This window comes from Mustela nigripes, chromosome 6, assembly GCF_022355385.1.
Source record: "Mustela nigripes isolate SB6536 chromosome 6, MUSNIG.SB6536, whole genome shotgun sequence".
Lineage (NCBI taxonomy): Eukaryota > Metazoa > Chordata > Mammalia > Carnivora > Mustelidae > Mustela > Mustela nigripes.
The window spans coordinates 52,344,697-52,366,598 of record NC_081562.1 but is presented as its reverse complement, the minus strand read 5'-3'; the positions used below and the strand labels follow the sequence as shown (position 1 = coordinate 52,366,598).

Below are 21,902 nucleotides of genomic sequence, written 5' to 3'. Positions count from 1 at the left end.
CCCTTTTGGAAAACAACACTTTTCCTAGGTAACCCAAACGTTTCCTTGCCAGCATGGAGTGGCTTCTGCACCTGCTGGTCAGTATCTTGGTGCACCTTCCTGCTGCTGGAGAACCTGCTCTCCACCCCCAGAGATCAGCCTGTGTTAGATAGCAGCACAGACTGCTACCCCAGAAGTCCTTCCCCAGTGTCAGTGAGAACCTCAGAAAATTATAGCCTCGGGGCTCTGAATGGCCGATGCTTATTTTTGACTATTGGTGACGATCGCGACGCCGTGTACTTCAATGATAAACTGATATCGGAATAGAAAAGAGGCTCACCAAATCACCTTGAGAAAAGGAACTCTGAGGTTCTCCAAACCCGAGGTTCTAAGCCTAGGCTCTGAAAACAGAAGGGGAACAATGCAAGAGGAAAGGGGCCACCACAACCTCAAGGAAGAAAAAAAAAATTCATCAGACTACTTTAAAACGAACTGTGTTCTTGAATGCCCATAAGCCCAGCATGAACAGATGATGATGGTCTCTACTTTCCCCCACTCCGTGTTTACTGGATTTCCTCTACTTTCCTTCTAAGCCGCTGCTGCCTGCCCTCTCCCTGTGCCTTATACTATGAACATTCTGTTCCATTTTCACTGCCCCAACTCCAGACTCCCTCCTATGACCCCAGGAGAGCACCCCCTCCTATTGCCTGGGGAGGTTTTCCTATGCTATGGTGTCAAGTTGGGCCAACACGTTGAGGTCATTGCTGTCCCTGCCAAATGACTGGCCCGAGTTCAGTTTGTCCATCTGTCTGAGCTTCATGGAAAACATGATTGTTGCTCTAAGCTCGCTATTATATGTCCAGCCTTAGTTCTGCTTCACATCTGGCTTTTTTTGTTTCTTTCCCCACCCCCACCTCCCTGCCTTTTCTCTCCCTCTCATCAGACTAGAATCACATCTGTTTTTCCAGGATCTGCACTCTCACTGCAGAGCAGATGGGCGAAGAGCAAGTTCTCAGCCAGGCAGATGAGGAAGAGCTCAATCTGGTACTCAGCTCTGTTCTAGAGGCTGGCCAGAACCCACATATCTCAGAGATGGGCACGTATCTGTCCTTTGGAGGAACCAAAGGTGCTATTTCCTTATTTCTGATTATGTCCATTGCTCTGCCTTCCTCCCAACTAACTAGCTTCCATCCTTCCTCTCTTTTCCTCCCTTCCTTCTCTTTGTTACTTTTTTTCCTTTTCTAATCTATACTCTGCGAACATGATCTGCTCTGTCTACCTGTATTCTCCTCTAATGTAGCTCCTCAGGGAGACAGACAATGTAGACTTAAGGAGCTCACACGGAATGAAACTTACACCCTAGTAAATGCACAGCAGCTCAACAATCCCTCAGATTTGCATTTCTGTAATTCAAATTTATTCCCTCCAAAGTGGAGACATTTTTACCAGCGTAGCCCCTCAGTCTCAATGAATAAGAACAAATACAAAGTCTTTAAAACTCCTGGATCACAGAAAGTGTCATCTACTTATGACATGATGTGGGGGAAAGTACTGTTGGAAAATAAGGCCAGAAAAGTGAGCTTGGCTCCCAGTTTTCTTTGGGCTTCTAATGGCCTTTTCTCCTGAAGATTCCAGAAACCAGGATTCTGAGCATAAATCTAAACAAAGTCAAAAGACAGAAGAAGACTAACATGTCTTCTCACAGAGCTCCTCCCCACTTCAAAAGGATTCAGACAGTACTATATTTTTCAACTTTTCCTAACAGCCAACCCTCCTCTTGGACAAAACTCATGTGGTATCTGTGTGTGTTTGAATATGGAATAAATAGGATTCCCGGGGGTGGGGGAACCACATTCTTGAATGTGTGTGGGTCAAGAAAGAGAAAAAAGAGAAAGAGAGAAATATAGGAACATAAAGGAATTTGTTGGTGGTGAAGAGATGAATGCTGAAGAAGACAGCGAGACAGGAGGATGGAGAAGATTCAAACATGGAGGACGGACAGAGAAGGGCAGAAGAAGAAGGATGGCCGACCATCCAAAGATGAAAAGGAACCCAAGGCAGAAAGGGGCTGGGGACTAGGGACTGGGGCCAGGTTGCAAGAGGGAAAAGAAGCTCATGGAAGAAAGGCTTTTGCCAGCAGAAGCCCGGCCTCCCAGGGAACAGCAGCATCCCTCACTGGTGTGGTCATAACCTTTGGAATGAGGGTGTGAGTGACTGCAAAGCCCCAGCCCCCTTCTCATTCCCGCCTCATCACACTCCTCCAGCCTGGCTTTCTCTCTCTCTCTCTCTCTCTCTCTCTCTCCCCCCCCTCGCTCTCCCTCATCTCATTGTTTCAGAGTAGGCCAAATTTGAAGTCCTTCCCAGGGAGTGGCCCTGTTCATCTTATTCTCCAGCCAAAGTAGAAACAGCGTGAGAAGGAGAGAGGCCCATTCGGCCGCCAAAGGACTCGGTGGACAGAGCAGAGGAAAAATACACAGTGAGTTGTTTGATTGTACAAAACCCTAGACAGACAGAGGGTGTGCGGGGTGAGAGTGTGTGTGTGTGTGTGTGTGTGTTGAAACTGAAAGGCCGGAGGGGGGCCGTGGGGAATGTCACTGACTTGGATTGAGTGAATACCCCATTTATCCTTGGAATTCAAGACGAGACACCAAGATAAGTGGATGATATTTAAAAGTCACGGATATCAAAAAACTAGACACCGGGGGTGAAAGTGGCCACACACTGGGGGCAACCATGCACCATCGAGAGTATATAGTTTCCTCTGACTTCGCAGAAAAAAGGCATGAGAATGAGAGTAATGGTAAGTGATCAAAGAGAGAATTTGAGGGAGAAATGTTGGGTGAAAGAAAAGAGAAAAGGTTGGAGTTGCACAGGGGACCAGGGAAAGCCCTGGGCAGACAAAGAGACAGGGACCCTCCAGGCAGCCCTGCCTGGGCCTCAGATGCTGATGTGTCCTGAACATCACAGCTTCTCCTCTCCCAACACCACTCTCAGATATGCTGCTCTTGGGACCCAAGGTGCTGCTGTTCCTCACTGCCCTCCTCATCCCCTCTGGTGAGTCCCTCCCTTCAATCTTTTCTCCAGCTCCTGGGGGGAATGTGGAGCTGTAGGTTATGGGGTGGGATGGTGATGGGGACTGGCAGCAGTTGTTCTGGCTCCCGAGTTCTAGAACTAATATTCAAGAAAAGGGCAGATTTGTGTCTGACAAGCAGGGGCTGGGATGAGACCAGAGATGATCTCAGACTTGGGAAGTATGTGGAGGGTTATGAATATAAGATCCACACAAATGCTTATTAACCCCAAAAGAGGGTCACACACACACATCAATGTACCGGTCAACAGAGGAAAGAGAAGCTGACACGCCAATGTATTTGCAAACATACAGAGACAGCTAATAAGAAACAGTTAATAAGAAACGGGACCAAATTCAGTGCGTGAAGGGGCACAGTGGGAATATATACACTCACACCTACCCACACTAGCTCCGGCACACACACATATGCATTCACATGCACACAAACGTGCCAAGCTATGCGCTAAAGAAAAGCTATCACAGATGTCACAGAACAGAGCTGAAAGATTGGCCATGGAAAGGGAATCTTGGCACCTTGAAGAAATCCTGCTCTATTTTCTCATGCTGCCAGGTCCACACTGTCAGAAAATTACTTTGTGCCTTGTTCATAGTGTAGTTCGGACTATGGCTGTGGGGTTAGGACAGGACACTTCAGAAAGGCTGTTAGCCCCGACTGCTGAACAGGATCTGACTCCTGCTAGGGAATGAGGGCAAGAGGGCATCCCATGTCAGGGCTTGGCAAAGCAGGGCTTTATTCTCAGGAATGTATTTTTCTTGAGGGTTTCCATGTCAGCACTAATGGTCTGAGTGATTTTGTACTGAACTATACAGAAATAGAATGCAGAAAAATAAAGTACAACCATTTCCCATCATTTTTTGATTCATCCTATAAAAGCTTGATGGGGTGTAGAGCTGGAGTCATTTATCTCTCTTCTCTGTCCTTTGGTACAGATTGGACACCACTAGGAGTCCGTGGTCAACGAGGAGGTAGGTAAACCTTTGGAACTGGACTCTTCTGTGTTTTGAGTATATATTTACGGAATCTCTACCCCCAGTGTGGGTTTGAACACAAGACCCCGTGATTCAAGAGTAATATGCTCTTCCAGCTGAGTCAGTCATGTGCCCTATCTGCTGGGGATATAAGAATAATGCAGATGAATGGTCAGAGTTAAAGCATCTATGATATAACAGAGAATCACATTGCCTAAGTATGGAAAATCGGATTCAGCTCACCAGTTTCCACAACCCTGTTATCCTGTTCATCAAAGTTCCTTGCCTTTATTTTTTTTTTAAGATTTTATTTATTTATTTGACAGAAAGAGACACAGCAAGAGTGGAAACACAAGGAAGGGGAGTGGGAGAAGAAGAAGCAGGCTTCCCACCCAGCAGAAAGCCTGATATGGGACTCGATCCCAGGATTCGGGATCATGACCCGAGCTGAAGGGAGATGCTGTACAACTGAGCCACCCAGGAGCCACAAACCTTCTTACTTTTTATTTTTTTATTTATTTATTTTTTTAAAATATCATTGTATATACTATTTTTTTAAAAGATTTTATTTATTTATTTGACAGAGAGAAATTACAAGTACACTGAGAGGCAGGCAGAGAGAGAGAGAGAGAGAGAAGGAAGCAGGCTCCCTGCTGATCAGAGAGCCCGATGCGGGACTTGATCCCAGGACCCTGAGATCATGACCTGAGCCGAAGGCAGCGGCTTAACCCACTGAGCCACCCAGGCGCCCCCCTTCTTACTTTTTAACAAGTGAAATACCTTGCCTAAATCCTCCTCTATACCCATCTCTTGTTTCCTCTCTCCTATATGTAGCTCTTATCTCACTGAGAAAACCCTACTAATCTTAACAGCTTTTTCCTATCCATGTAGCAACAGAGAAACTAACATGCAGACAGAATAAAAAGTCATCTCAGTACTACAGCGAAATTCTGGCACTAATGGCAGAAACCAGAAGTTTTGGTTTCCAAGTGGCCACTTCCTACAGCTTGATGATGGAAACTCCAATCAAACATCTCCACTCTGCCTCTAGACATTCAACATTATTACAATTTATCTCTTACTTTTCCCAACTCCTGAGAACACAGCAGTATGTAACCCATTAATGGACCATAAAATCAAATTAGCAGATCACAATGGGTAATTTTTAATGAATTAGTACAGACTAAAATAAAAGCGGGGTACATTGCAAGAACATTTCCAGAGTAAAGCATTATCTTTTTAAACTCATTTCAGTTTTCTATGTGTGCATTGGGGCACAATATAATTTCTTTCTGTACATCGTGGTACAGAAGATAAAAATAAAGAAACACAACTTTTTTTTTTTTAATCTGTTTCAGGTAAAGAATTCTGAATCCGAAATTTTCTGAGCCTTCAGAGTTCAGCATTAGCAAAGAACTTTTGCATTCATTCTCTGGGCTGGTTAAAGTCTAGTCCTTGTCTACAAGTTTGGGGTGCTTTTCTAGAAGAAATATGATATGATTAAAATGCTTACTTAAGGGGCACCTGGGTGGCTTGGTAGGTTAAAGCCTCTGCCTTCCACTCGGGTCATAATCCCTGGGTCCTGGGATGGAGCTCTCTGCTCAGCGGGGAGCCTGTTTCTTCCTTTCTCTCTGCCTATCTCTCTGCCTACTTGTGATTTCTGTCAAATAAATTAAATCTTAAAAAAAAAAAAATGCTTACTTAAGGGGCACCTGAGTGGCTCAATAGGTTAAGCATCTGCCTTCGGCTAGGGTCATGAGCCCAGGGTCCTGGGGTTGAGCCCCGTGTGGGCTCTCTGTTCAGTGGGGAGTCTGCTTCTCCCTCTCCTTCTGCTGCTGTTCCCCCTGCTTGTGCTCTCTCTCTCCCCATCAAATAAGTAAAGCATTTAAAAATAAATATAAAATAAAATGTTTATTTAAGGGGCTCCTGGGTGACTCAGTCAGTTAAGTGTCTGCCTTTGGCTCAGGTCATGATCCGGGGGTCCTGGGATAGAGCCTGCATGGGACTCTCTGCCTCACAGGGGAGCCTCCTCCTCCCTCTGCCTGCTGCTATCTCTTCCCATGCCCCCCCCCCCCCCCCCCCCCGCTTGAGCCATGCTTTCTGTCCCTAATAAATAAAATCTTTTTTAAAAATTGCCTACATAGGGGAAGGCTCGGTAGCTCAGGGGTTAGAGCACTGGTCTTGTAAAAATTGCCTACTTAAGGGGTGCCTGGGTGGCTCAGTCGTTAAGGGTCTGCCTTCAGCTCAGGTCATGATCCCAGGGTCTTGGGATTCAGACCCACATCAGGCTCTCTGCGGGGCAGGAAGCCGGCTTCTCCCTCTCCCACTCCCCCTGCTTGTGTTTCTGCTCTCCCTGTATCTCTCTCTGTCAAATAAATAAATAAAATCTTTTAAAAAATTGCCTACTTAGGATTTCTTTTCAGAGAACATGAATCCTAGATAAGCATTTATGCGGTGGTAGCTCACGGGAAAGATGGATAATCTGAGGAATACACCAAAAACCAGTACTCCATCCAGAAATTCTGAGGTGACGGCAAGGACTCATTCTTAACCCCTCTGCTCACCCACCGGTTCACTTGCATATCTGTGAGCGACTGGACTGGAATGCAGATAGAAAAGGAACTGGCGGCATTTAGCTACACCCTGGAAAGGCTCCACTCCGCTCTTAAGGGTTTTTGGAAGGACTCGCGCTAGGGGTTTTTCAAACGTCCTAGGGATTGGAACAGACTTCGATTTCTTTTACCAAAATTTCATCTGAAATACGAAAGCTAATGCTGAGTGTTAACTATAAAAGGGCTCTTTTGTCAGATCTGATGACTTTCTACCTGGAATTTTTTTAAAAAGAGGATTATGTAAGCAGCGGGGGAAATTGCTTCAGAATGCATTATTTGCGTTTTGCCTCTGCCACAGTGGTCAATAGCTCTGGCGTGCTTTATAAAAACGCTATTTTCTCCAGACAAAACGTAGCATTTAGACGCTGAAGTTGGAAGGAAAAAGTCAAAGCAAACTATTTGCTGACCCCTAGTGGGCAAACTAGATTATGACGATAAGTCATCTGCAAGAAAGAGTAATTATAGATGGGATATTTAAATAATTAGGTGTTAACATTGCGTTGTTATTTTGCTTTTTAAAGTTGAGACGATTTGGGGCGCCTGGGTGGTTCAGGGGGTTGGGCCTCTGCCTTTGGCTTAGGTCATGATCTCAGGGTCCTGGGATGGAGCCCTGTGTCGTGGGGCTCTTTGTTCAGTGGGGAGCCTGCTTCCCTCCTCGGCTCACTGCCTGCCTCTCTGCCTACTTGTGCTCTTTTTCTCTGCCAAATAAATTAATAAAACCTTTAAAAAAATAATAAAGTTGAGAGAATTTGTTTTAAGTAGTGCTGTTATTTATAGTTTCAGATACAGTTTTCTTAGCATATCCTAATAGATTCCACCTTAAGACCTGGACCATTTATTTTTTTTATTTTTCCTACTGCCTTTACTTTCCAATGATTAACTGCAAGGTATTCTCTACAAACACACCCTCTCTTCTCTCACCTCACTTCTTCTGAGCATCGGAAAATCATCCACAGAGTGCCTGGGTGGCTCAATGGGTTAAAGCCTCTGCCTTCGACTCAGGTCATCATCCCAGGGTTCTGGGATCAAGCCCTGAATAGGGCTCTCTGCTCAGCAGGGAGCCTGCCTCCTCCTCTCCCTGACTGCCTCTCTGCCTACTTGTGATCTCTGTCTGTCAAATAAATAAATAAATAAATAAATAAAAGAAAATCATCCACATTGCCTTGGGTGAGCATACTTGTATGTAAACATATCAGCAAACTGATATCTAATTATTTCAAACCTGTAATTATCGGAATCAGTGTCTTTGGTAAAGACAATTTGCACGTAAAGTAAGTATTGCAAAGAGATCATCAATCCGTTGTACTTGCAACAAGCTGTATAACCTTGGGTAAATTATTTACTTGTTGGGTGCTCAAATTTTATCCTCTGTAAAAACAGATTTTTTAAATAGTGCCTGGCACCTAGTAAACCCAAATTAGCTATTACATTATTATCTGATAGGACAATGAAATATGTTATTCTTCTATTCCTAAACTTAGGGGATGCCTGTGGAGGATTATCTGATGGGCATGTAGGTAAAGGAGACAAAGGGAAAAGGATATTCTGGGCTAGGACCGTATGTGTATATTCATGGAAGTGGGAAACTGACATTTGTTTGGTTTGTGGGGAAAGGACTTGGGTGGAGAAACAAACAACGAAAAACAATTGTGGGATACTCACTGTGCATTGGCAACTGTGCTAGACAGATTTCACTTACTGCGAGTGCAAGAATGGGAGGGGGACAGGGAATGCTCAGAAAGTGTTTTCTGGGGGCCCCTGGGTGGCTCAGTTGGTTAAACATGTGCCTTCAGCTCAGGTCATGGTCCCGGGGTGCTGGGATCAAGTCCTAGGTAGAGGCTCCCTGCTCAGTGAGAAGTCTGCTTCTCCCTCTCCCTCTGCCCCTCCCCACTGCTCATGGGTTTTTTTTTCCTCTCTCTATCTCAAATAAATGAAATCATTTTTTAAAATATTTTATTTATTTATTTGACAGAGAGAGATCACAAGTTGGCAGAGAGGCAGGCAGGAAAAGGGGGGAAGCAGCCTCCCTGCTGAGCACAGAGCCTGATGCGGGGCTCATTCCAGGACCCTGAGATTATGACCTGAGCTGAAGGCAGAGGCTTAACCCACTGAGCCACCCAAGCACCCCGCAAATAAATAAAATCTTCAAAAATTACTTTAATTAAAAATAAATGTTTCCTGCTTTTTTTCTTTATTCAGATGATGTGACTCCAGTGACTCTAGAGACATTCACAGAAGATCCTAGTAAGCTACCCTTTTTCTTTGTTTTCATCCTGGGAACAGAAGGATTGAGGATGATATCTGTACAATGATAAATGAGGCATAGAAAAGAGGTCAGTGGGCACTCTGAGCTCATGCAGACCCAAGTGTCTGTCTTAGATACCCCTGATGCTGTGAGGATATGGCCCAGGAGCCCACATCCTTTCATTTCAATCTTTCTTGCCTCCTTTTAGATCAACCCTTTTTGCTGCTTCTCTTTCCCACTTTTTCTGCCTGTGTTTTTTAATATATTTTTTAAAGATTTGTTTATTTGACAGAGAGAGAGATCACAAGTAGGCAGAGAGACAGGCAGAGAGAGAGGGGAAGCAGGCTCACTGATGAGCGGAGAGCCCCATGTGGGACTCAGTCCCAGAACCCTGAGATCATGACCTGAGCTAAAGGCAGAGGCTTAACCCACTGAGCCACCCAAATGCCCTGCCTGTGTGTTTTTATTTCCTGTGCTGTGTCTTTGCAGATCTGGTGAATGAGCCCTCTACAGATGAAACAGGTAAGTCTTACTACTGCTTTTAAAATGGCTTGAGTCTTGTTAATATCCACAATATATTCCAGCTTTTGAATTAGTCCTGTATTTTTGTCTAAGAAAGGAATAGAGGGATTGGGGGTGTTTTGTTCAGTGACAGTGGGATAATGGGAAGGAGTCCCCCAGTCCTCTAAAAAGATGAAACAAAGTGGATGAATACCTAAAACAAGGCATGTATTATAAACTATAATGTCAGTAGGCCAAATATTCTTCAAAAAATTTCACAATTACTTCAATTAGCCCTAATCCTAATCCCTTGGATATAACACACAAACCCAGCCACAGCCTTGACTTTGCCCCAATACCTCCATTCTCCCTTTTTCTCAATCTTTTTTTTTTTATGGGGGGAGGGGCAGAGAGAAAATCCGAAGCAGGTTCCAGGCCCAGTGCAGAGCCCAAGCTGCAGTTTGATCTCAAGACCCTGAGATCATGACCTGAGCTGAAACCAAGAGTCAGACACTCAACCGACTGAGCCGCCCAGGCACCCCTCCATTCTTCCTTTTTCTCCTCTGCCTTCCCCCTTGCCAGTTCAAAGCCCTCCTCACACCTGCTGTTTTGTGCCTTTTCAGTTCTGGCTGATATCGAGCCTTCCACAGATGACCTGGGTGAGTTCAGATGGGGATCCCAGGGCCACTGGGGCCATTCTGGGCTTTCCCCAGAGCCCATTCTGGAAGGCAGTACAGCTGGTGAAGGATCCGAAATAGACGCGACTACAGTTCAATGAGCACATTCTTCCAACAGTTCAATTTAGATGAATGGCATTTTTGATCCCGTAACATGCAGGGATTGTGCTGGCTGTTTGATGTACAAAACACCAATATGTGATCTTTTCCTCAGAGTTTCCGAGCCTGGGTGGGTAAAGGCAAGACAAATATATAAACAGTCAATGTTTGGGAAGCTAAAGGGAAACTTCCTCAAAGTAACGGTTGAACCGATTCTTGAAAGAAGAACTGGAGCCAGCCAGGCAGTCAAAGAAGGAACAGTATGTTCCAAGATTTGAACACAAAATAGAGCTTGGCACATTGAAGAAACATTTTTTTAAAACAATTAGGGCAAAACCTACAAGAAACAAGGGGTAGGATGTGGGAAAAGGAGACAGAAACTAGATTTTGAAGAAATAGTTATTACAAACTTACTACTGAGTATCAGGAATATAAAGATGAACAAAACTGATTTTCTTTTACTTGGTTTTTTTTTTTTTTTGTCTACTACACAAGATAAACAAATGTGTAACTTTATTTAATTTCACAAAAGGCCATAATCAGGATAAGCAACAGAAGGAATAGAAGACTAAGAGAGTCCTTGAGTATAGTCAGTGCCGGGGCTTAGGAAAGGGTTCTGTGGAGGACACACTGATTAAGTGGCTTCTAGAATGACAACTGAAAGTGAATCGAGTAATTAGGGAGAAGAGCTCTGGGGTGAAGGAAACACGATCCAAGAAAGGCTTAGGACGGAACTAAAAACCCATCAGAATAGTTTTAGACAAAGAAAGGTTCCCATCAGATTTGTGAATTGGAAATCCAGCCAGGATGCTATTGCACTAGTCCCAATAAAAGATGATGGCCTGAACTCACTGAGGTGGAGGCAGGGAGAATTAAGTTTGAGCTATGATAGGGGACTGTTGAGATGATGTCCAGTGTCCTGTTGGGTAGATGGTGGGACCATTCACTGAAGAGCATGTTGAATTGGTGAAGGGTAAGTAGGACAGTTTAAGACATGTTAGATTTGAAGGATCTTTGAAAAATCGACAAACTCTTCCATAAAATGGCAGGTGGCTTTATAGGTTGGGAGCTTGAAAGAGATCTGGGCTGGAAGTAGAAGTCTGAGATTTCTCAGCATGTAAGTCTGCCATTGAAACCAAGGAATAGATGAGATCATGTAGCATTCTTCCCATAGTATTCTATCTACCAGCAACTCTTCCAATGGCATTTTGACACATAAATCCCATGGTTAGTGTCTTCCCAAGACTCATCTTACTCCTATTATTCATTCTACAAGTTAGGCTTGTATTTTACTTGACCTTAGATTAGGTTTGGCTATGGCTGTGACCTTTGCTATTCTTTGCTGAATAACTTTTATCTGAGAGAACCCTCGATGATGTATTTGATTTACAGAGAAGAAATTTTCTTTTATGAGTAAGAGCTTCTACAGGGTAACAATCTTTTCTCTCCTTAGCTGTAGGATAAAGCTCTTCTGGGCATAGGGATCCTTGCATGGTGTCTCCACTAAATGTGCTTTTGGTCAACAAAACAAAGATACATTTTCAATTCTAGAAGAGGAGAAAGGCAAAATCAGATTTCCCATCCTAACTTCTAAATCTTTCCAGTTTTGTGGAACAGTACAGCCCACTGTGGGTTTTCTGTTAGAAGTTGCTAAAAGCACTATCAACTCCTTTGGTTTTTTATTTATAAGTGAGGTAACATGACAGTTGCAGAAGTAGTGACTTCTAGAACTGGTAATAACTGAGTAAAATTTCTCTCTTCCAGCTTCTCCTGCTGATAAAAATACCACAACAGGTATGAATGTCTTTTGCACATCTTTTTCTTCAGCTTTCTTCTCAGGGATTCATACCTCCTTGCTCTTTGGAGGATACTTGATATACCTTCTAGCTTGCTTCCAGTTCTTTCTCAGGGAGTATTTTTAGTGCCCTTCATTTCTACTTTTTTTTTTTTTTTTTTTTTAAATAAAGTCTTATCCTCAAGCTCATGGGAAAAAGATGGGACCATTGTTGGATGGTCCTGAAAGATTCCTCTTCCTAAGCTGGCTTTGGACTTTCTGTGGTGGTTAATGAGTTAGGAAGTGACAGCAAGGACTCAGTATTACTCTGGTTGCCATGCCCAAAGTTGCTCTCTCTATTGTACTGATGATTCTGATGTGCATCTAGGATTGGAAACTACTAAAACAGAAACTGTGGCCCCCCTAAGAATTCTGATTCTTTAGAATGGGGTTAAAAGCATCTCAGTTTATATTTCATATGGCCACCTGGATAACCCTAGAAAGACTTTCCTAGAAGAACCCTGAGATTATTTTATCTACTTTTGCTTCCAGGTAGGAAAGCACCTAAATTTTATTTCAGCCAATTTTCTACCATTCTCTTTTGGCCAATAGGGAGGGCATTCCCCCAACTTGTAATAATCCTGTGTAGAGATCACTTTGTATTTTTTTCCCCCATTCTGTCTACCTTCTTCCGTCTCTCGAATCCTTTGTGGATCCCTGTTTTCTCTGCTGGACTTCTTCAGACTGCCGGGATGAAAAATTTGCCTGCACGAGACTCTACTCTGTGCATCGGCCAGTTAAACAATGCATTCATCAGTTATGTTTCACAAGGTAAGGGGTCCCAGGACAGGTAGAAAGCATCATCCATGGTAGTGGTTTCATGTCCGTAACTGCTTAATGAACACCCACTCTGGGGTTTCACTTTTTGGAAGCTAGAAGGAGTTTTTAACATGATCCTTAGCTATTCCTGCTGGTGCCAGATAGAACCTGGAATCTGAACTGAGGTATATGGAGAACAGATTGACCAGTATGACTAGATGCTAGAAGGCTAGTGAGATGAGAGCTGGGGAAAAGATAGTCATGAGAGAAGTACTGGTACAGTGAAATCTAGTACCTCACGGAAAAAGGCTGAAGCGAAAGATCCAATAGCGGGGAGGAGTATTCAACTTAACTCTAGGTGGGAGTGTGCAAAGTATCACTAAGAAGAATAATTAATACCATTCCATCCCCTGCATTCCTCTGGGAGGGAAGAAAAAGCAGTCCAGAAAAATTAAGGAAATCCAGAGTGGAGGAGAACAGTTAGGGAAAGTGGGGAATACAGAAGTTGAGCAGGCAACCTTGGCCTAGGCTAGTTCTCCCTCCCAATGCTCTTTTCTATCTACTTTCCTAATCATGTTACTGGGACTCTGGCAGTTTACGACGTATGTACATCATCAACAATGAGATCTGCTCTCGTCTTGTCTGTAAAGAACACGAAGTTATGAAAGGTAAGATGATGGCTGGGTGTCAGTGGGAGGGGCAGTTATGAGAGAGAGGAGTAGAAACATGGTCCTAATGGTTCCAAGGTCTGGCTTCTGAGGAGGGCTTTAGGCCACCTCCTTAACCCCCATCAACTCCCTGGTTTGCCAAGTTATGCTAAATAAGCAATCTAAGTAAAGAAGTATGCTTAATATGTAAGAAAACGGTGCTTGGGTCTCTTTCCAGCTAGGTTGTAACCCCCACCTTCTCCTACACATAGAGCTTTCTGAAGCCCTAGCTGCTATGAAGCTCACTGGGGTTCAAGGTGAAAAGCACAAGTCAGGGCCCGCTGGCTGGCTCAGTCTGGAAAGCATGCAACTCTTGTTCTTGGGGTCATGAGTTTGAGTCACTCATTAGGTATAGAGATTACAAAAAAAAAAAAAAAAAAGAAAGAAAGAAAACTTAAAAAAAAAAATGCCAAGTCAGCCATTACAAATAGTAGATTAAGAATTGGCAGCCATGTTCATAAAGGAACAACTTTGTAAAAAAAAAAAAAAATCTACTAATTTGGAGACACTGATGTTTGTATAGAGCCTATGAGTAAATAATAAAAATAAACCAGATTGGACATTTTGAAGTTGGCAACATTTTAAACAGTCTGCCAATTCCAAGAACCATTGAAATTACTTATTGTGAAAATTTAGAAATAAATGAGGGTAGAACAACTTTAAAAAAGAAAAACAAGATTACAAGAGTCCAAAGTGTGTGGTTATAAACCATGCATTGTGGGAATAAAGATACTTCTCACCTTCCCTATGGCCAGCCCCGAACGCTAAGTGTGGTTGGTGAAGGCACCACAGACACAGCCCCTTCTGACTCAGCAGCCCATCCTGCACTGAGCTTCTGAGTAAGAGCTGTAGTTAACTTCGCAGAAGGAAACTTATTACTTGCCCCCACTGGCCTTGTGCAAGCACCTGCAAGGGAAGCACCTTGAGACTGAGGGATGAGTACTTTGGACTCTAGGCACTTTCAAATGTCTCAGGGGATTTACTAAAATTAGCTATTTGCACATAGTAAACAGATAGTCAATGACTGAATCTCATGGTTTTTGCTATTAATAAATCCATGATTATAAGAACTGGGAGCTAGGCGTCCAGAGGAACCTAAAATTTACCTGCCACCTGGGCTAGGTACTTTGCACATATTATTTCATTTTAATACTCACAACTACACTGTGGAGGCTGGTATTTCATGCTTATTATCCTGGAAGGGATAGTGTGATTCAACAAAGTTAAGGAAATTTCTAGTAAGTAATAAATAACAGTAAGCTGCACATCTGAGGTTGTAGCCCAGATCTAGTTCTCTTCAGTCTTTCACTACAGAACCCTACGGCCCTCTATCTCTTAACATGGAAGCCCTTGTTACCTATTTTGCATTCCCAACCCATTATGCTCTGCTTCTCTTCTAGATGAACTTTGCCGTCAAATGGCTGGTTTACCCCCAAGACGACTCCGTCGCTCCCACTACTTCCGACTTCCACCCTGTGAAAATGTGAATTTGCAGAGACCCAGCGGTCTGTGATCACCAAGGAAGAGGAAAGAATAATGTGTGGGTGGGAGGAAGAGAATGCCCTAACAAGAGGGAACTCCTTCTTGTCCAACCATTGTCCGCTAACCCATAGACATTAGTATTTCTTAAACCAATCCCTTTGCAGTGCCTAGCTTTTGCCTCCATTCTCTGACTGATAACACAGTCTGTATTATTGCATGGTTTTGCTGTTTCTCAATATCATAGATGTAGATTAATGATAACCATGTGGCTTATATACAAACACCCTACACACAATTTCAAAGGAAAATAAACTTTAGGTTAATATTGACCATCGGATCTGTCTGAACTAGATCTTAGGGAGGAAGAAGCTGTTGCTGTCCATTTTGGCTGGCCTTAGAACTCCATTTTTTTTTTTTTTTAAACATTTTCAAGAGCTTCCTAGATTAACATGTCATTCATTTACATAGACTTTTTTACTCTTATTTTAACTATTTTGCTGGGTTTGCCTGCTTGGATTTTTTCAGAAGAGTCATGGTAATTTTTGTAGTCCTAGAGAATTCTCCAGAACGCAGAGCTACACAATCCTACTGGCAACACATAAAGACCCAAGATGAGGTCTGCTGCGTTCAGAGGCCAAGGAAAAAGAGAGAGGAGTAGGCTATGTATGGAACTGGGACTCATGGTTCCCTGTTCACTTTTTCATGTAGTTGTCCAACTGGCAGGCAGGGGTACAAAGTCTCATTTACTTGTTTTTGGTCATATGGCGGTTAGCCCACCCTCTCAAATTAGACAATTTAATGTGAAATAATTTCTGAGTTTGGTCAGGGTTTTCCTGATTTGTCGCTACTTCTTTCATCATCATCACTAGACAAAATCTGTAGAAATTACCATGCAAATGGACTCCAGAATAGCTTGATTTGGTGCTTAAGAAGAGCATTCAGACTTAAATTTTAATAGGCAGGCCAAGTTTGCCAAATGGTTTATAAGAAAGAGTAATAAAACACAATATTTACACAACCTACATTTTTATGTTGGCTCTAACAGTAACCTGGTAAACCAGTAAACTAGGTTTAATTTCCCATCTTTAACACTACAAGGTTAGATTTATGTTGATTCCAAGGTATCTTTTCCTTCTGTAATTCTCAAGATTTAAGTGGATTATTCGTATTTCTTGAAGCCTAGATGCAGTCTAATTCATAGCCTTCATGTCTGCTTATAAGAGGAGAAATTTCATGTTAAGACAGTAGTCCACAACACAACAGAAAAAAAAATCCTATTACAGGTTACTGATTACACACTATAGATGCTTCTATTTGAATAACTTAATAACCTTCCAAAGAAGCCCACAAAAATCAATGGAAGTAAGACACTTTGAGGCAAGTTACACACTCAGAATTCCTCTCTGCTTGGTAGGGTTGACTTCTTTTCCTCTTGAAAGAAAACTATGTAAATGAGCATCAGATTTTGCTGTTAAGAAACAATTTAGTTTAATGGGATTTGCACAACTGATTAAAGAGAAATGCTAGGAAAAGACCCAAAGCATGTAATCTCTGCTCTATAGCCTCTAAAAGTAAATATCCTCATATATAAATAGACTTATTAAGTGGATATTATACCCACTGTAGAGAAATCTCAACAGGCACAGAATTTCCAAGAATCATTTAAGAATCTCACCATGAACATGACCCTCCTACCATATATTGAATGAGGTGGCATTCCCACCACAAAGCACCTCAATCCCAGTATTGAGTATATTGCAAATTAAACATTTTAAAATAAGTTTTTCTTTATTCCTTTTCTGGATGAGTGGTTTTGTATTTGTTTGTTTCTTTTTCTCATATGTTTAAAATGACAGGAATTTGTGCCTTTTTTAAAAGATTTTATTTATTTAGGTGCCTTGTTAGCACAATAGGTAGTGCTTCAGTCTCAAAGATTTTATTTATTTATATGTTTATTTATTTGAAAGAGAGAGAATGAGAGAGAGAGAGAGAGAAAGAGGATGAGAGGGGAGAGGTCAGAGGGAGAAGCAGACTCCCCACTGAGCAGGGAGCCCAATGCTGGACTTGATCCTGGGCTTCCAGGATCATGACCTGAGCCGAAGGCAGATGCTTAACCAACTGAGCCACCCAGGCGCTCCACGAATTTGTGATTTTTAAAAAATTTTTTTAAAAGATTTTATTTCTTTATTTAACAGAGAGAGAGATCACAAGTGGGTAGATAGGCAGGCGGGAGTGGGGGGAGGGGGTGGGGTGGGCAGAGAGCAGAGGAGAGCCCGATGCAGGGCTTGATCCCAGGATCCTGAGATCATGACCTGAGCTGAAGGCACCCAGGCACCCTGCTTTTTTAATTTTTAAAAAATTTTCTTGGGGCGCCTAGGTGGCTCAGTCATTAAGTGTCTGCTTTCGGCTCAGGTCATGATCCCAGAGTCTTGGATTCAAGCCCCACACCAGGCTCCCTGCTCAGCAGGAAACCTGATTTTCCCTCTCCCACTCCCCCGGCTTAGGTTCTCTCTCTCGTTTTGTCTCTCTCTATCAAATAAATAAATAAAATCTTTAAAAAACAAAAAACAAAAAAATCTTTAAAAAACAATTTTTTATTTTTCAAGATTTATTCATTTATTTGAGAGGGAGAGAGAGTGCGTGAGAGGGGCGGGGTGGGGGCAGCAGAGGGAGAGGAACAAGCTAAGCTCAGAGCTGGATCTTACGACACTAAGATCACAGCCTGAATGAAATCAAGAGTCCATCCTCAACAGACGAAGCCACTCAGGCGCCCCAAGTTTTGTTTTGTTTTGTTTTGTTTTTAAATTTATTTACTTTAGAGAGAGAGCACGCAGAGTAGGGAGGGGCAGAGGGAGAGAGAATCGCAAGCTGACTCTGTGCTGCGTGAAGAGGCCAACTAGGGGCTCCATCTCACAACCCAGAGATCATGACTGGGGCCAAAAACAGAGTAGGAGTCTTAACCAACTGCATCACCCAGGTGCTTCTCTGCCAACTCCCCTGCCCCCTGCACCAATTTACGCTTTTATCCCACTTTGCAAAAGGAGCACCAGCATTGCTCTATCCCACTATTCTCTATTGTAACCTTCCTCACTCCACCATTTTGCCATCAGTTCTCCAACACACCACATTTACTCTCCTCCAGGAAATTCCTCAATTCATCAGAAAATGATTTTCCTTTTTTAACCCCTTTGGACCCAACAGTCGAGCTAGGTAAAGCTTCTTGATTTACCCTCGCTTCTCTTCTACTTGATCATTTTCCAGTGTTTTCCCATTTCTCGTTGTTCTTAGGTTCTCTACCTTTTTTATTCTTGATATGTAAACCAACATTTCTAATTTGCTTCCCATTCTTTCCTTATGCTTCTAAATTCTTATTTCCCACCACAACTTTCCCATGCGAACAGTTCCAGATCAGTTTCAAGAGGTTGATTTGGTCCTGTTTTTTTTGTTTTTGTTTTTCAGCTTTATTTATTTTAGAAAGAAGGTGGCGAGGCAGTGGAGGGAAGGGCAGAGGGAGAGAATCCCAAGCTAACTCCCTGGTGGGCACGCAGCCCCATAGGGGGCTAGACTGGGGTGAAGGGGCAGCATACATCTCACAACCTGTGCGGAAACCAAGAGTAAGTCAGTCAACAGACTGAGCCACCCAGGAGTCCCACTCCTGTTCTTTCCATCTTTTTATTGTTTTAAAGATATTTATTTATTTATTTATTTGACACACAGAGAGAGAGAGATCACAAGTAGGCAGAAAGGCTGGCAGAGAGAGAGGGGGAAGCAGGCTCCCCACTGAGCAGAGAGTCCAATGCAGAGCTCAATCCCAGGACCCTGAGATCATGATCCGAGCTGAAGGCAGAGGCTTAACCCACTGAGCCACCCAGGCGCCTCCTTTCCCTCTTCTAAAAAAAAGGTTTTATTGGGGCACCTGGGTGGCTCAGTGGTTTAAGCCTCTGCCTTCAGCTCAGGTCATGATCTCAGGGTCCTGGGATCGAGCCCCGCATCAGGCTCTCTGCTCGGCGGGGAGCCTGCTTCCTCCTCTCTCTCTGCCTGCCTCTCTGCCTACTTGTGATCTCTCTCTGTCTATCAAATAAATAAATAAAAATCTTAAAAAAAAAAAAGGTTTTATTTGTTTAAGAGAGAGCACAAGAGAGTACGTGTGAACATGCGAGGGTCAGAGGGAAAAGCAGACACCCTGCTAAGCGGGGAGCCCTACATGAGGCTCAATCTCAGGATCCTGGATCATGACCTGAACAGAAGGCAGATACTTAACCAACGAAGCCACCCCGGTGCCCCCTTTCCTTCTGTATTCTTACCCACTGTTTTTTACCTTCATCCCATTTCTGATGTTCTAGTTTTCATTCCTTGTTCCTCCCATGAAAGGATTTGAAAACCTTTTACTCTTTTAGGTATTAATATTATCCATTTTCTGGCGAACACCAATGATAACCCTCTTCAGTGAGGAATTTATATTTTGATGAAAAATAATTACTTGAATCAAAACAGTGCATTTTTAATCTTGGAATTAAAGGATTTGGTCAAAGTGTCTTTAGGAAGGAGTGCCTCAGTGGCTCAGTTGGTAAGCATCTACCTTCAGTTCGCCTTTGGCTCTGGCCATGATCCTAGAGTCCTGGGATCAGAGCCCCTTGTTTCTGGGCTCCTGGCCCAGAAACAGATCTCATTGTTGTAGGATTCAGAAGCAGGGAGTCTGTTTCTCCCATTCTCCATGCCCCTCCCCCTGCTCATGCTCTCTCTCGCTCACTCTTTCAAATAAATAAATAAAATCTTAAAAAAAAAAAAAAAAAAAAAAGAATGTATCTTTAGGCAATTTTTGGAATTGAATCCCTACCTGGTACCTTGAAAGATGACAGCTTCATCTGCCTAGCCGGGAGGTTTACTCCCATTTTCTCTTCTAAAAATTGAGCTAATTCTGCTCTGAGCCTAACTTTTTCCACACTGCATGCTTATGAAAATTCTCCTTTCTCCTTGAACGGGAAATTCAAGTGTGCACTCTACTCTAAATATAGTTCTATGCATACTTTCTCTTAGTATTCATTTGACTCTCAGGCAGATGGTGCAAACCCCAGCTGGTCTCCCGACTTTTGGGCCTTGCTTTTGATGACATCGAGAAGTAGATGTTGCTAGCCACAAGCTCCTCCCTCCTCTGCCCCAGGGTGTTTGTGTCAAACCAACTACCTGACACCCGGTCAGAGGTGCAAACAACTTGCAACCTCTAAGGTTACCTTTCCTCCAGTACTGAGGCAGCTGTAACCCAGGCAAGAAAGAAATTTGAGAATGAACAGAAAAGAAGACAGAAGAGTGCTGGACAAAGGGAGTTAGCAGATGGGAGAGTAACAGCAGGTTGGCATCATCAGGGCAGGGGACCAGGATGCTAGAAGATGGGAATTCTTAGCTCTGATGGGGAAAGGGAATTTGGAAAGTGAGGGGAAGAGGTACCGAGAGACCTGTAACTTTGCAGGGTAGAATGGAAAAACTTCAGGATCACAGCAGAAGGGAGGCAGGATGGTCCACAGGGAAGCAAAGATGTGGTTGAAAAATACAACAATCAACATTGAAATCCTGTATCATTTACCATTTTCACTAACCAAATATCAGGGAAAGTGACTTGTTGAGGTTCTCTGTGGTAGAGAAAGGAACATGTGGCCACATTTTTTTTTTTTTTTTTCTAAAAACCAATGAAGCAGAACCAGAAACAGCAGTCAGACAACCACTTCTGGGCAGAACCCAAGATGGAAAAAGCAAATGCTGTTTATATAAATAGAGGTGCAGAGCCCATAGTTTCCTGTTGACAAAATGAGCTTCACTTCACCTCAAACCCTCAATTATTTTTTACACAGCCGATAAAGGTGTTTGTTTTTTTTTTTTTCTTTCTTTCTTTCAATTTGTCCAATCACTTTCAGGAAGGTTCTGGGTTTTTTCCTAATGCAGGGAAAAAGACCTACAGGTCCTTTCTCTTATCTCTGCTAATTTTCTCCTTCCTCTCCCTTTTCCTTTCTTCTGTGGGTTTACCTACCATATGTGTAGCTTTATGGAGTACATGATTAAATTTACACGAAAAACCGTAAGGACTGAATTCAGGATGATCTCTTATATTTGTGAGATTCTCCTCTTCCCTTAACCCAGAAAAAGAAGAACAGATGGAATTTGAGCAAATAGAAGCTATCAGTTAAGTGGAAAATAACCCAAGTGATACTTAAGGGATTGATGGGCACTGAGGTTATTAACTGTGTCATTATACATCATTTCTTAACATGCTGTTCTGTCCCCAAGGGTCAAACACAAGGAGTTACATTGAAGGATAATAAGGACTGCCCAGAAAAAGTTTTCCTCTATTTGTGTAAAGTTACATTCATATACCTATCCATCCATTTCCAAAAGGTCTGAGATTTTCGGAGAAAGGGAAACAATGTTGGTTTTTTTTTTTTTTCAAGAGTTGATTTATTTAAGTAATCTCTATACCCAACCCGGGGCTCAAACTCACAACCCTGAGAATAACAGTGGCATGCTCCATTGACTGAGCCAGCCAGGCGCCCCAACAAAGTATTAATATAAAAAGCTTATGAAAATGTGCAATGTTAACCTCAAAGTCAACAGCTTTGAAAACAAAAGTACTTCGAAAAAGTTCATATAAAATGAATGAGAGCTCCTCAACTGGTTATTCAGAGAAACCACTTTGCTGGAAGGTAATCTATAACTTGGTAATGTTAAACTACGCTCTTATGTTACCATTATCTCACAGAAACTAGGATGAAAAGATCAGGCACAGTATAATAAGTGGTAAAATAAAATAATTCATAAATTATAAACTGTACGTGTAGGTACAATTCCTAAGAATCACAGTATGTTTTAGTGACATAGGGGAGTAATAATTTTTTCTTTTACCTTGCAGCCAAATAGATCATCTGTGCATGGGGCACCTACACTCAAATCAACAC

The 21,902-nt window shown here is 42.7% G+C and overlaps 1 protein-coding gene across 5 annotated transcripts; it reads left to right on the top strand.

The window, feature by feature from the left end:
• Positions 1-1,657: 1,657 nt before the first annotated feature.
• MFAP5 (microfibril associated protein 5) lies at positions 1,658-16,749 on the top strand. Of its 5 annotated transcripts, none has more exons than XM_059402552.1 (10): positions 1,658-2,455; positions 2,947-3,033; positions 4,004-4,039; positions 8,854-8,898; positions 9,389-9,421; positions 10,024-10,059; positions 11,941-11,970; positions 12,694-12,781; positions 13,364-13,437; positions 14,877-16,749. In XM_059402552.1, the coding sequence occupies exons 2-10, from the start codon at positions 2,976-2,978 to the stop codon at positions 14,987-14,989; spliced, it is 513 nt and encodes a 170-aa protein (XP_059258535.1). In that variant the 5' UTR covers positions 1,658-2,455; positions 2,947-2,975; the 3' UTR covers positions 14,990-16,749. The 5 variants fall into 5 exon arrangements, with proteins under 5 accessions (XP_059258535.1, XP_059258538.1, XP_059258539.1 ...); XM_059402551.1 differs by having other exon boundaries at positions 1,709-2,455; positions 2,974-3,033; XM_059402555.1 differs by lacking the exon at positions 8,854-8,898 and having other exon boundaries at positions 1,692-2,455; positions 2,974-3,033.
• Positions 16,750-21,902: the final 5,153 nt, after the last annotated feature.

Bases quoted from the DNA above. Each gene is read 5' to 3' on its own strand.
- MFAP5 (XM_059402552.1), top strand. From the start codon at position 2,976: ATGCTGCTCTTGGGACCCAAGGTGCTGCTGTTCCTCACTGCCCTCCTC. The intron at 3,034-4,003 runs GTGAGTCCCTCC...CCTTTGGTACAG, and splicing joins TGCCCTCCTCATCCCCTCTG to ATTGGACACCACTAGGAGTC. The intron at 10,060-11,940 runs GTGAGTTCAGAT...TCTCTCTTCCAG, and splicing joins GCCTTCCACAGATGACCTGG to CTTCTCCTGCTGATAAAAAT.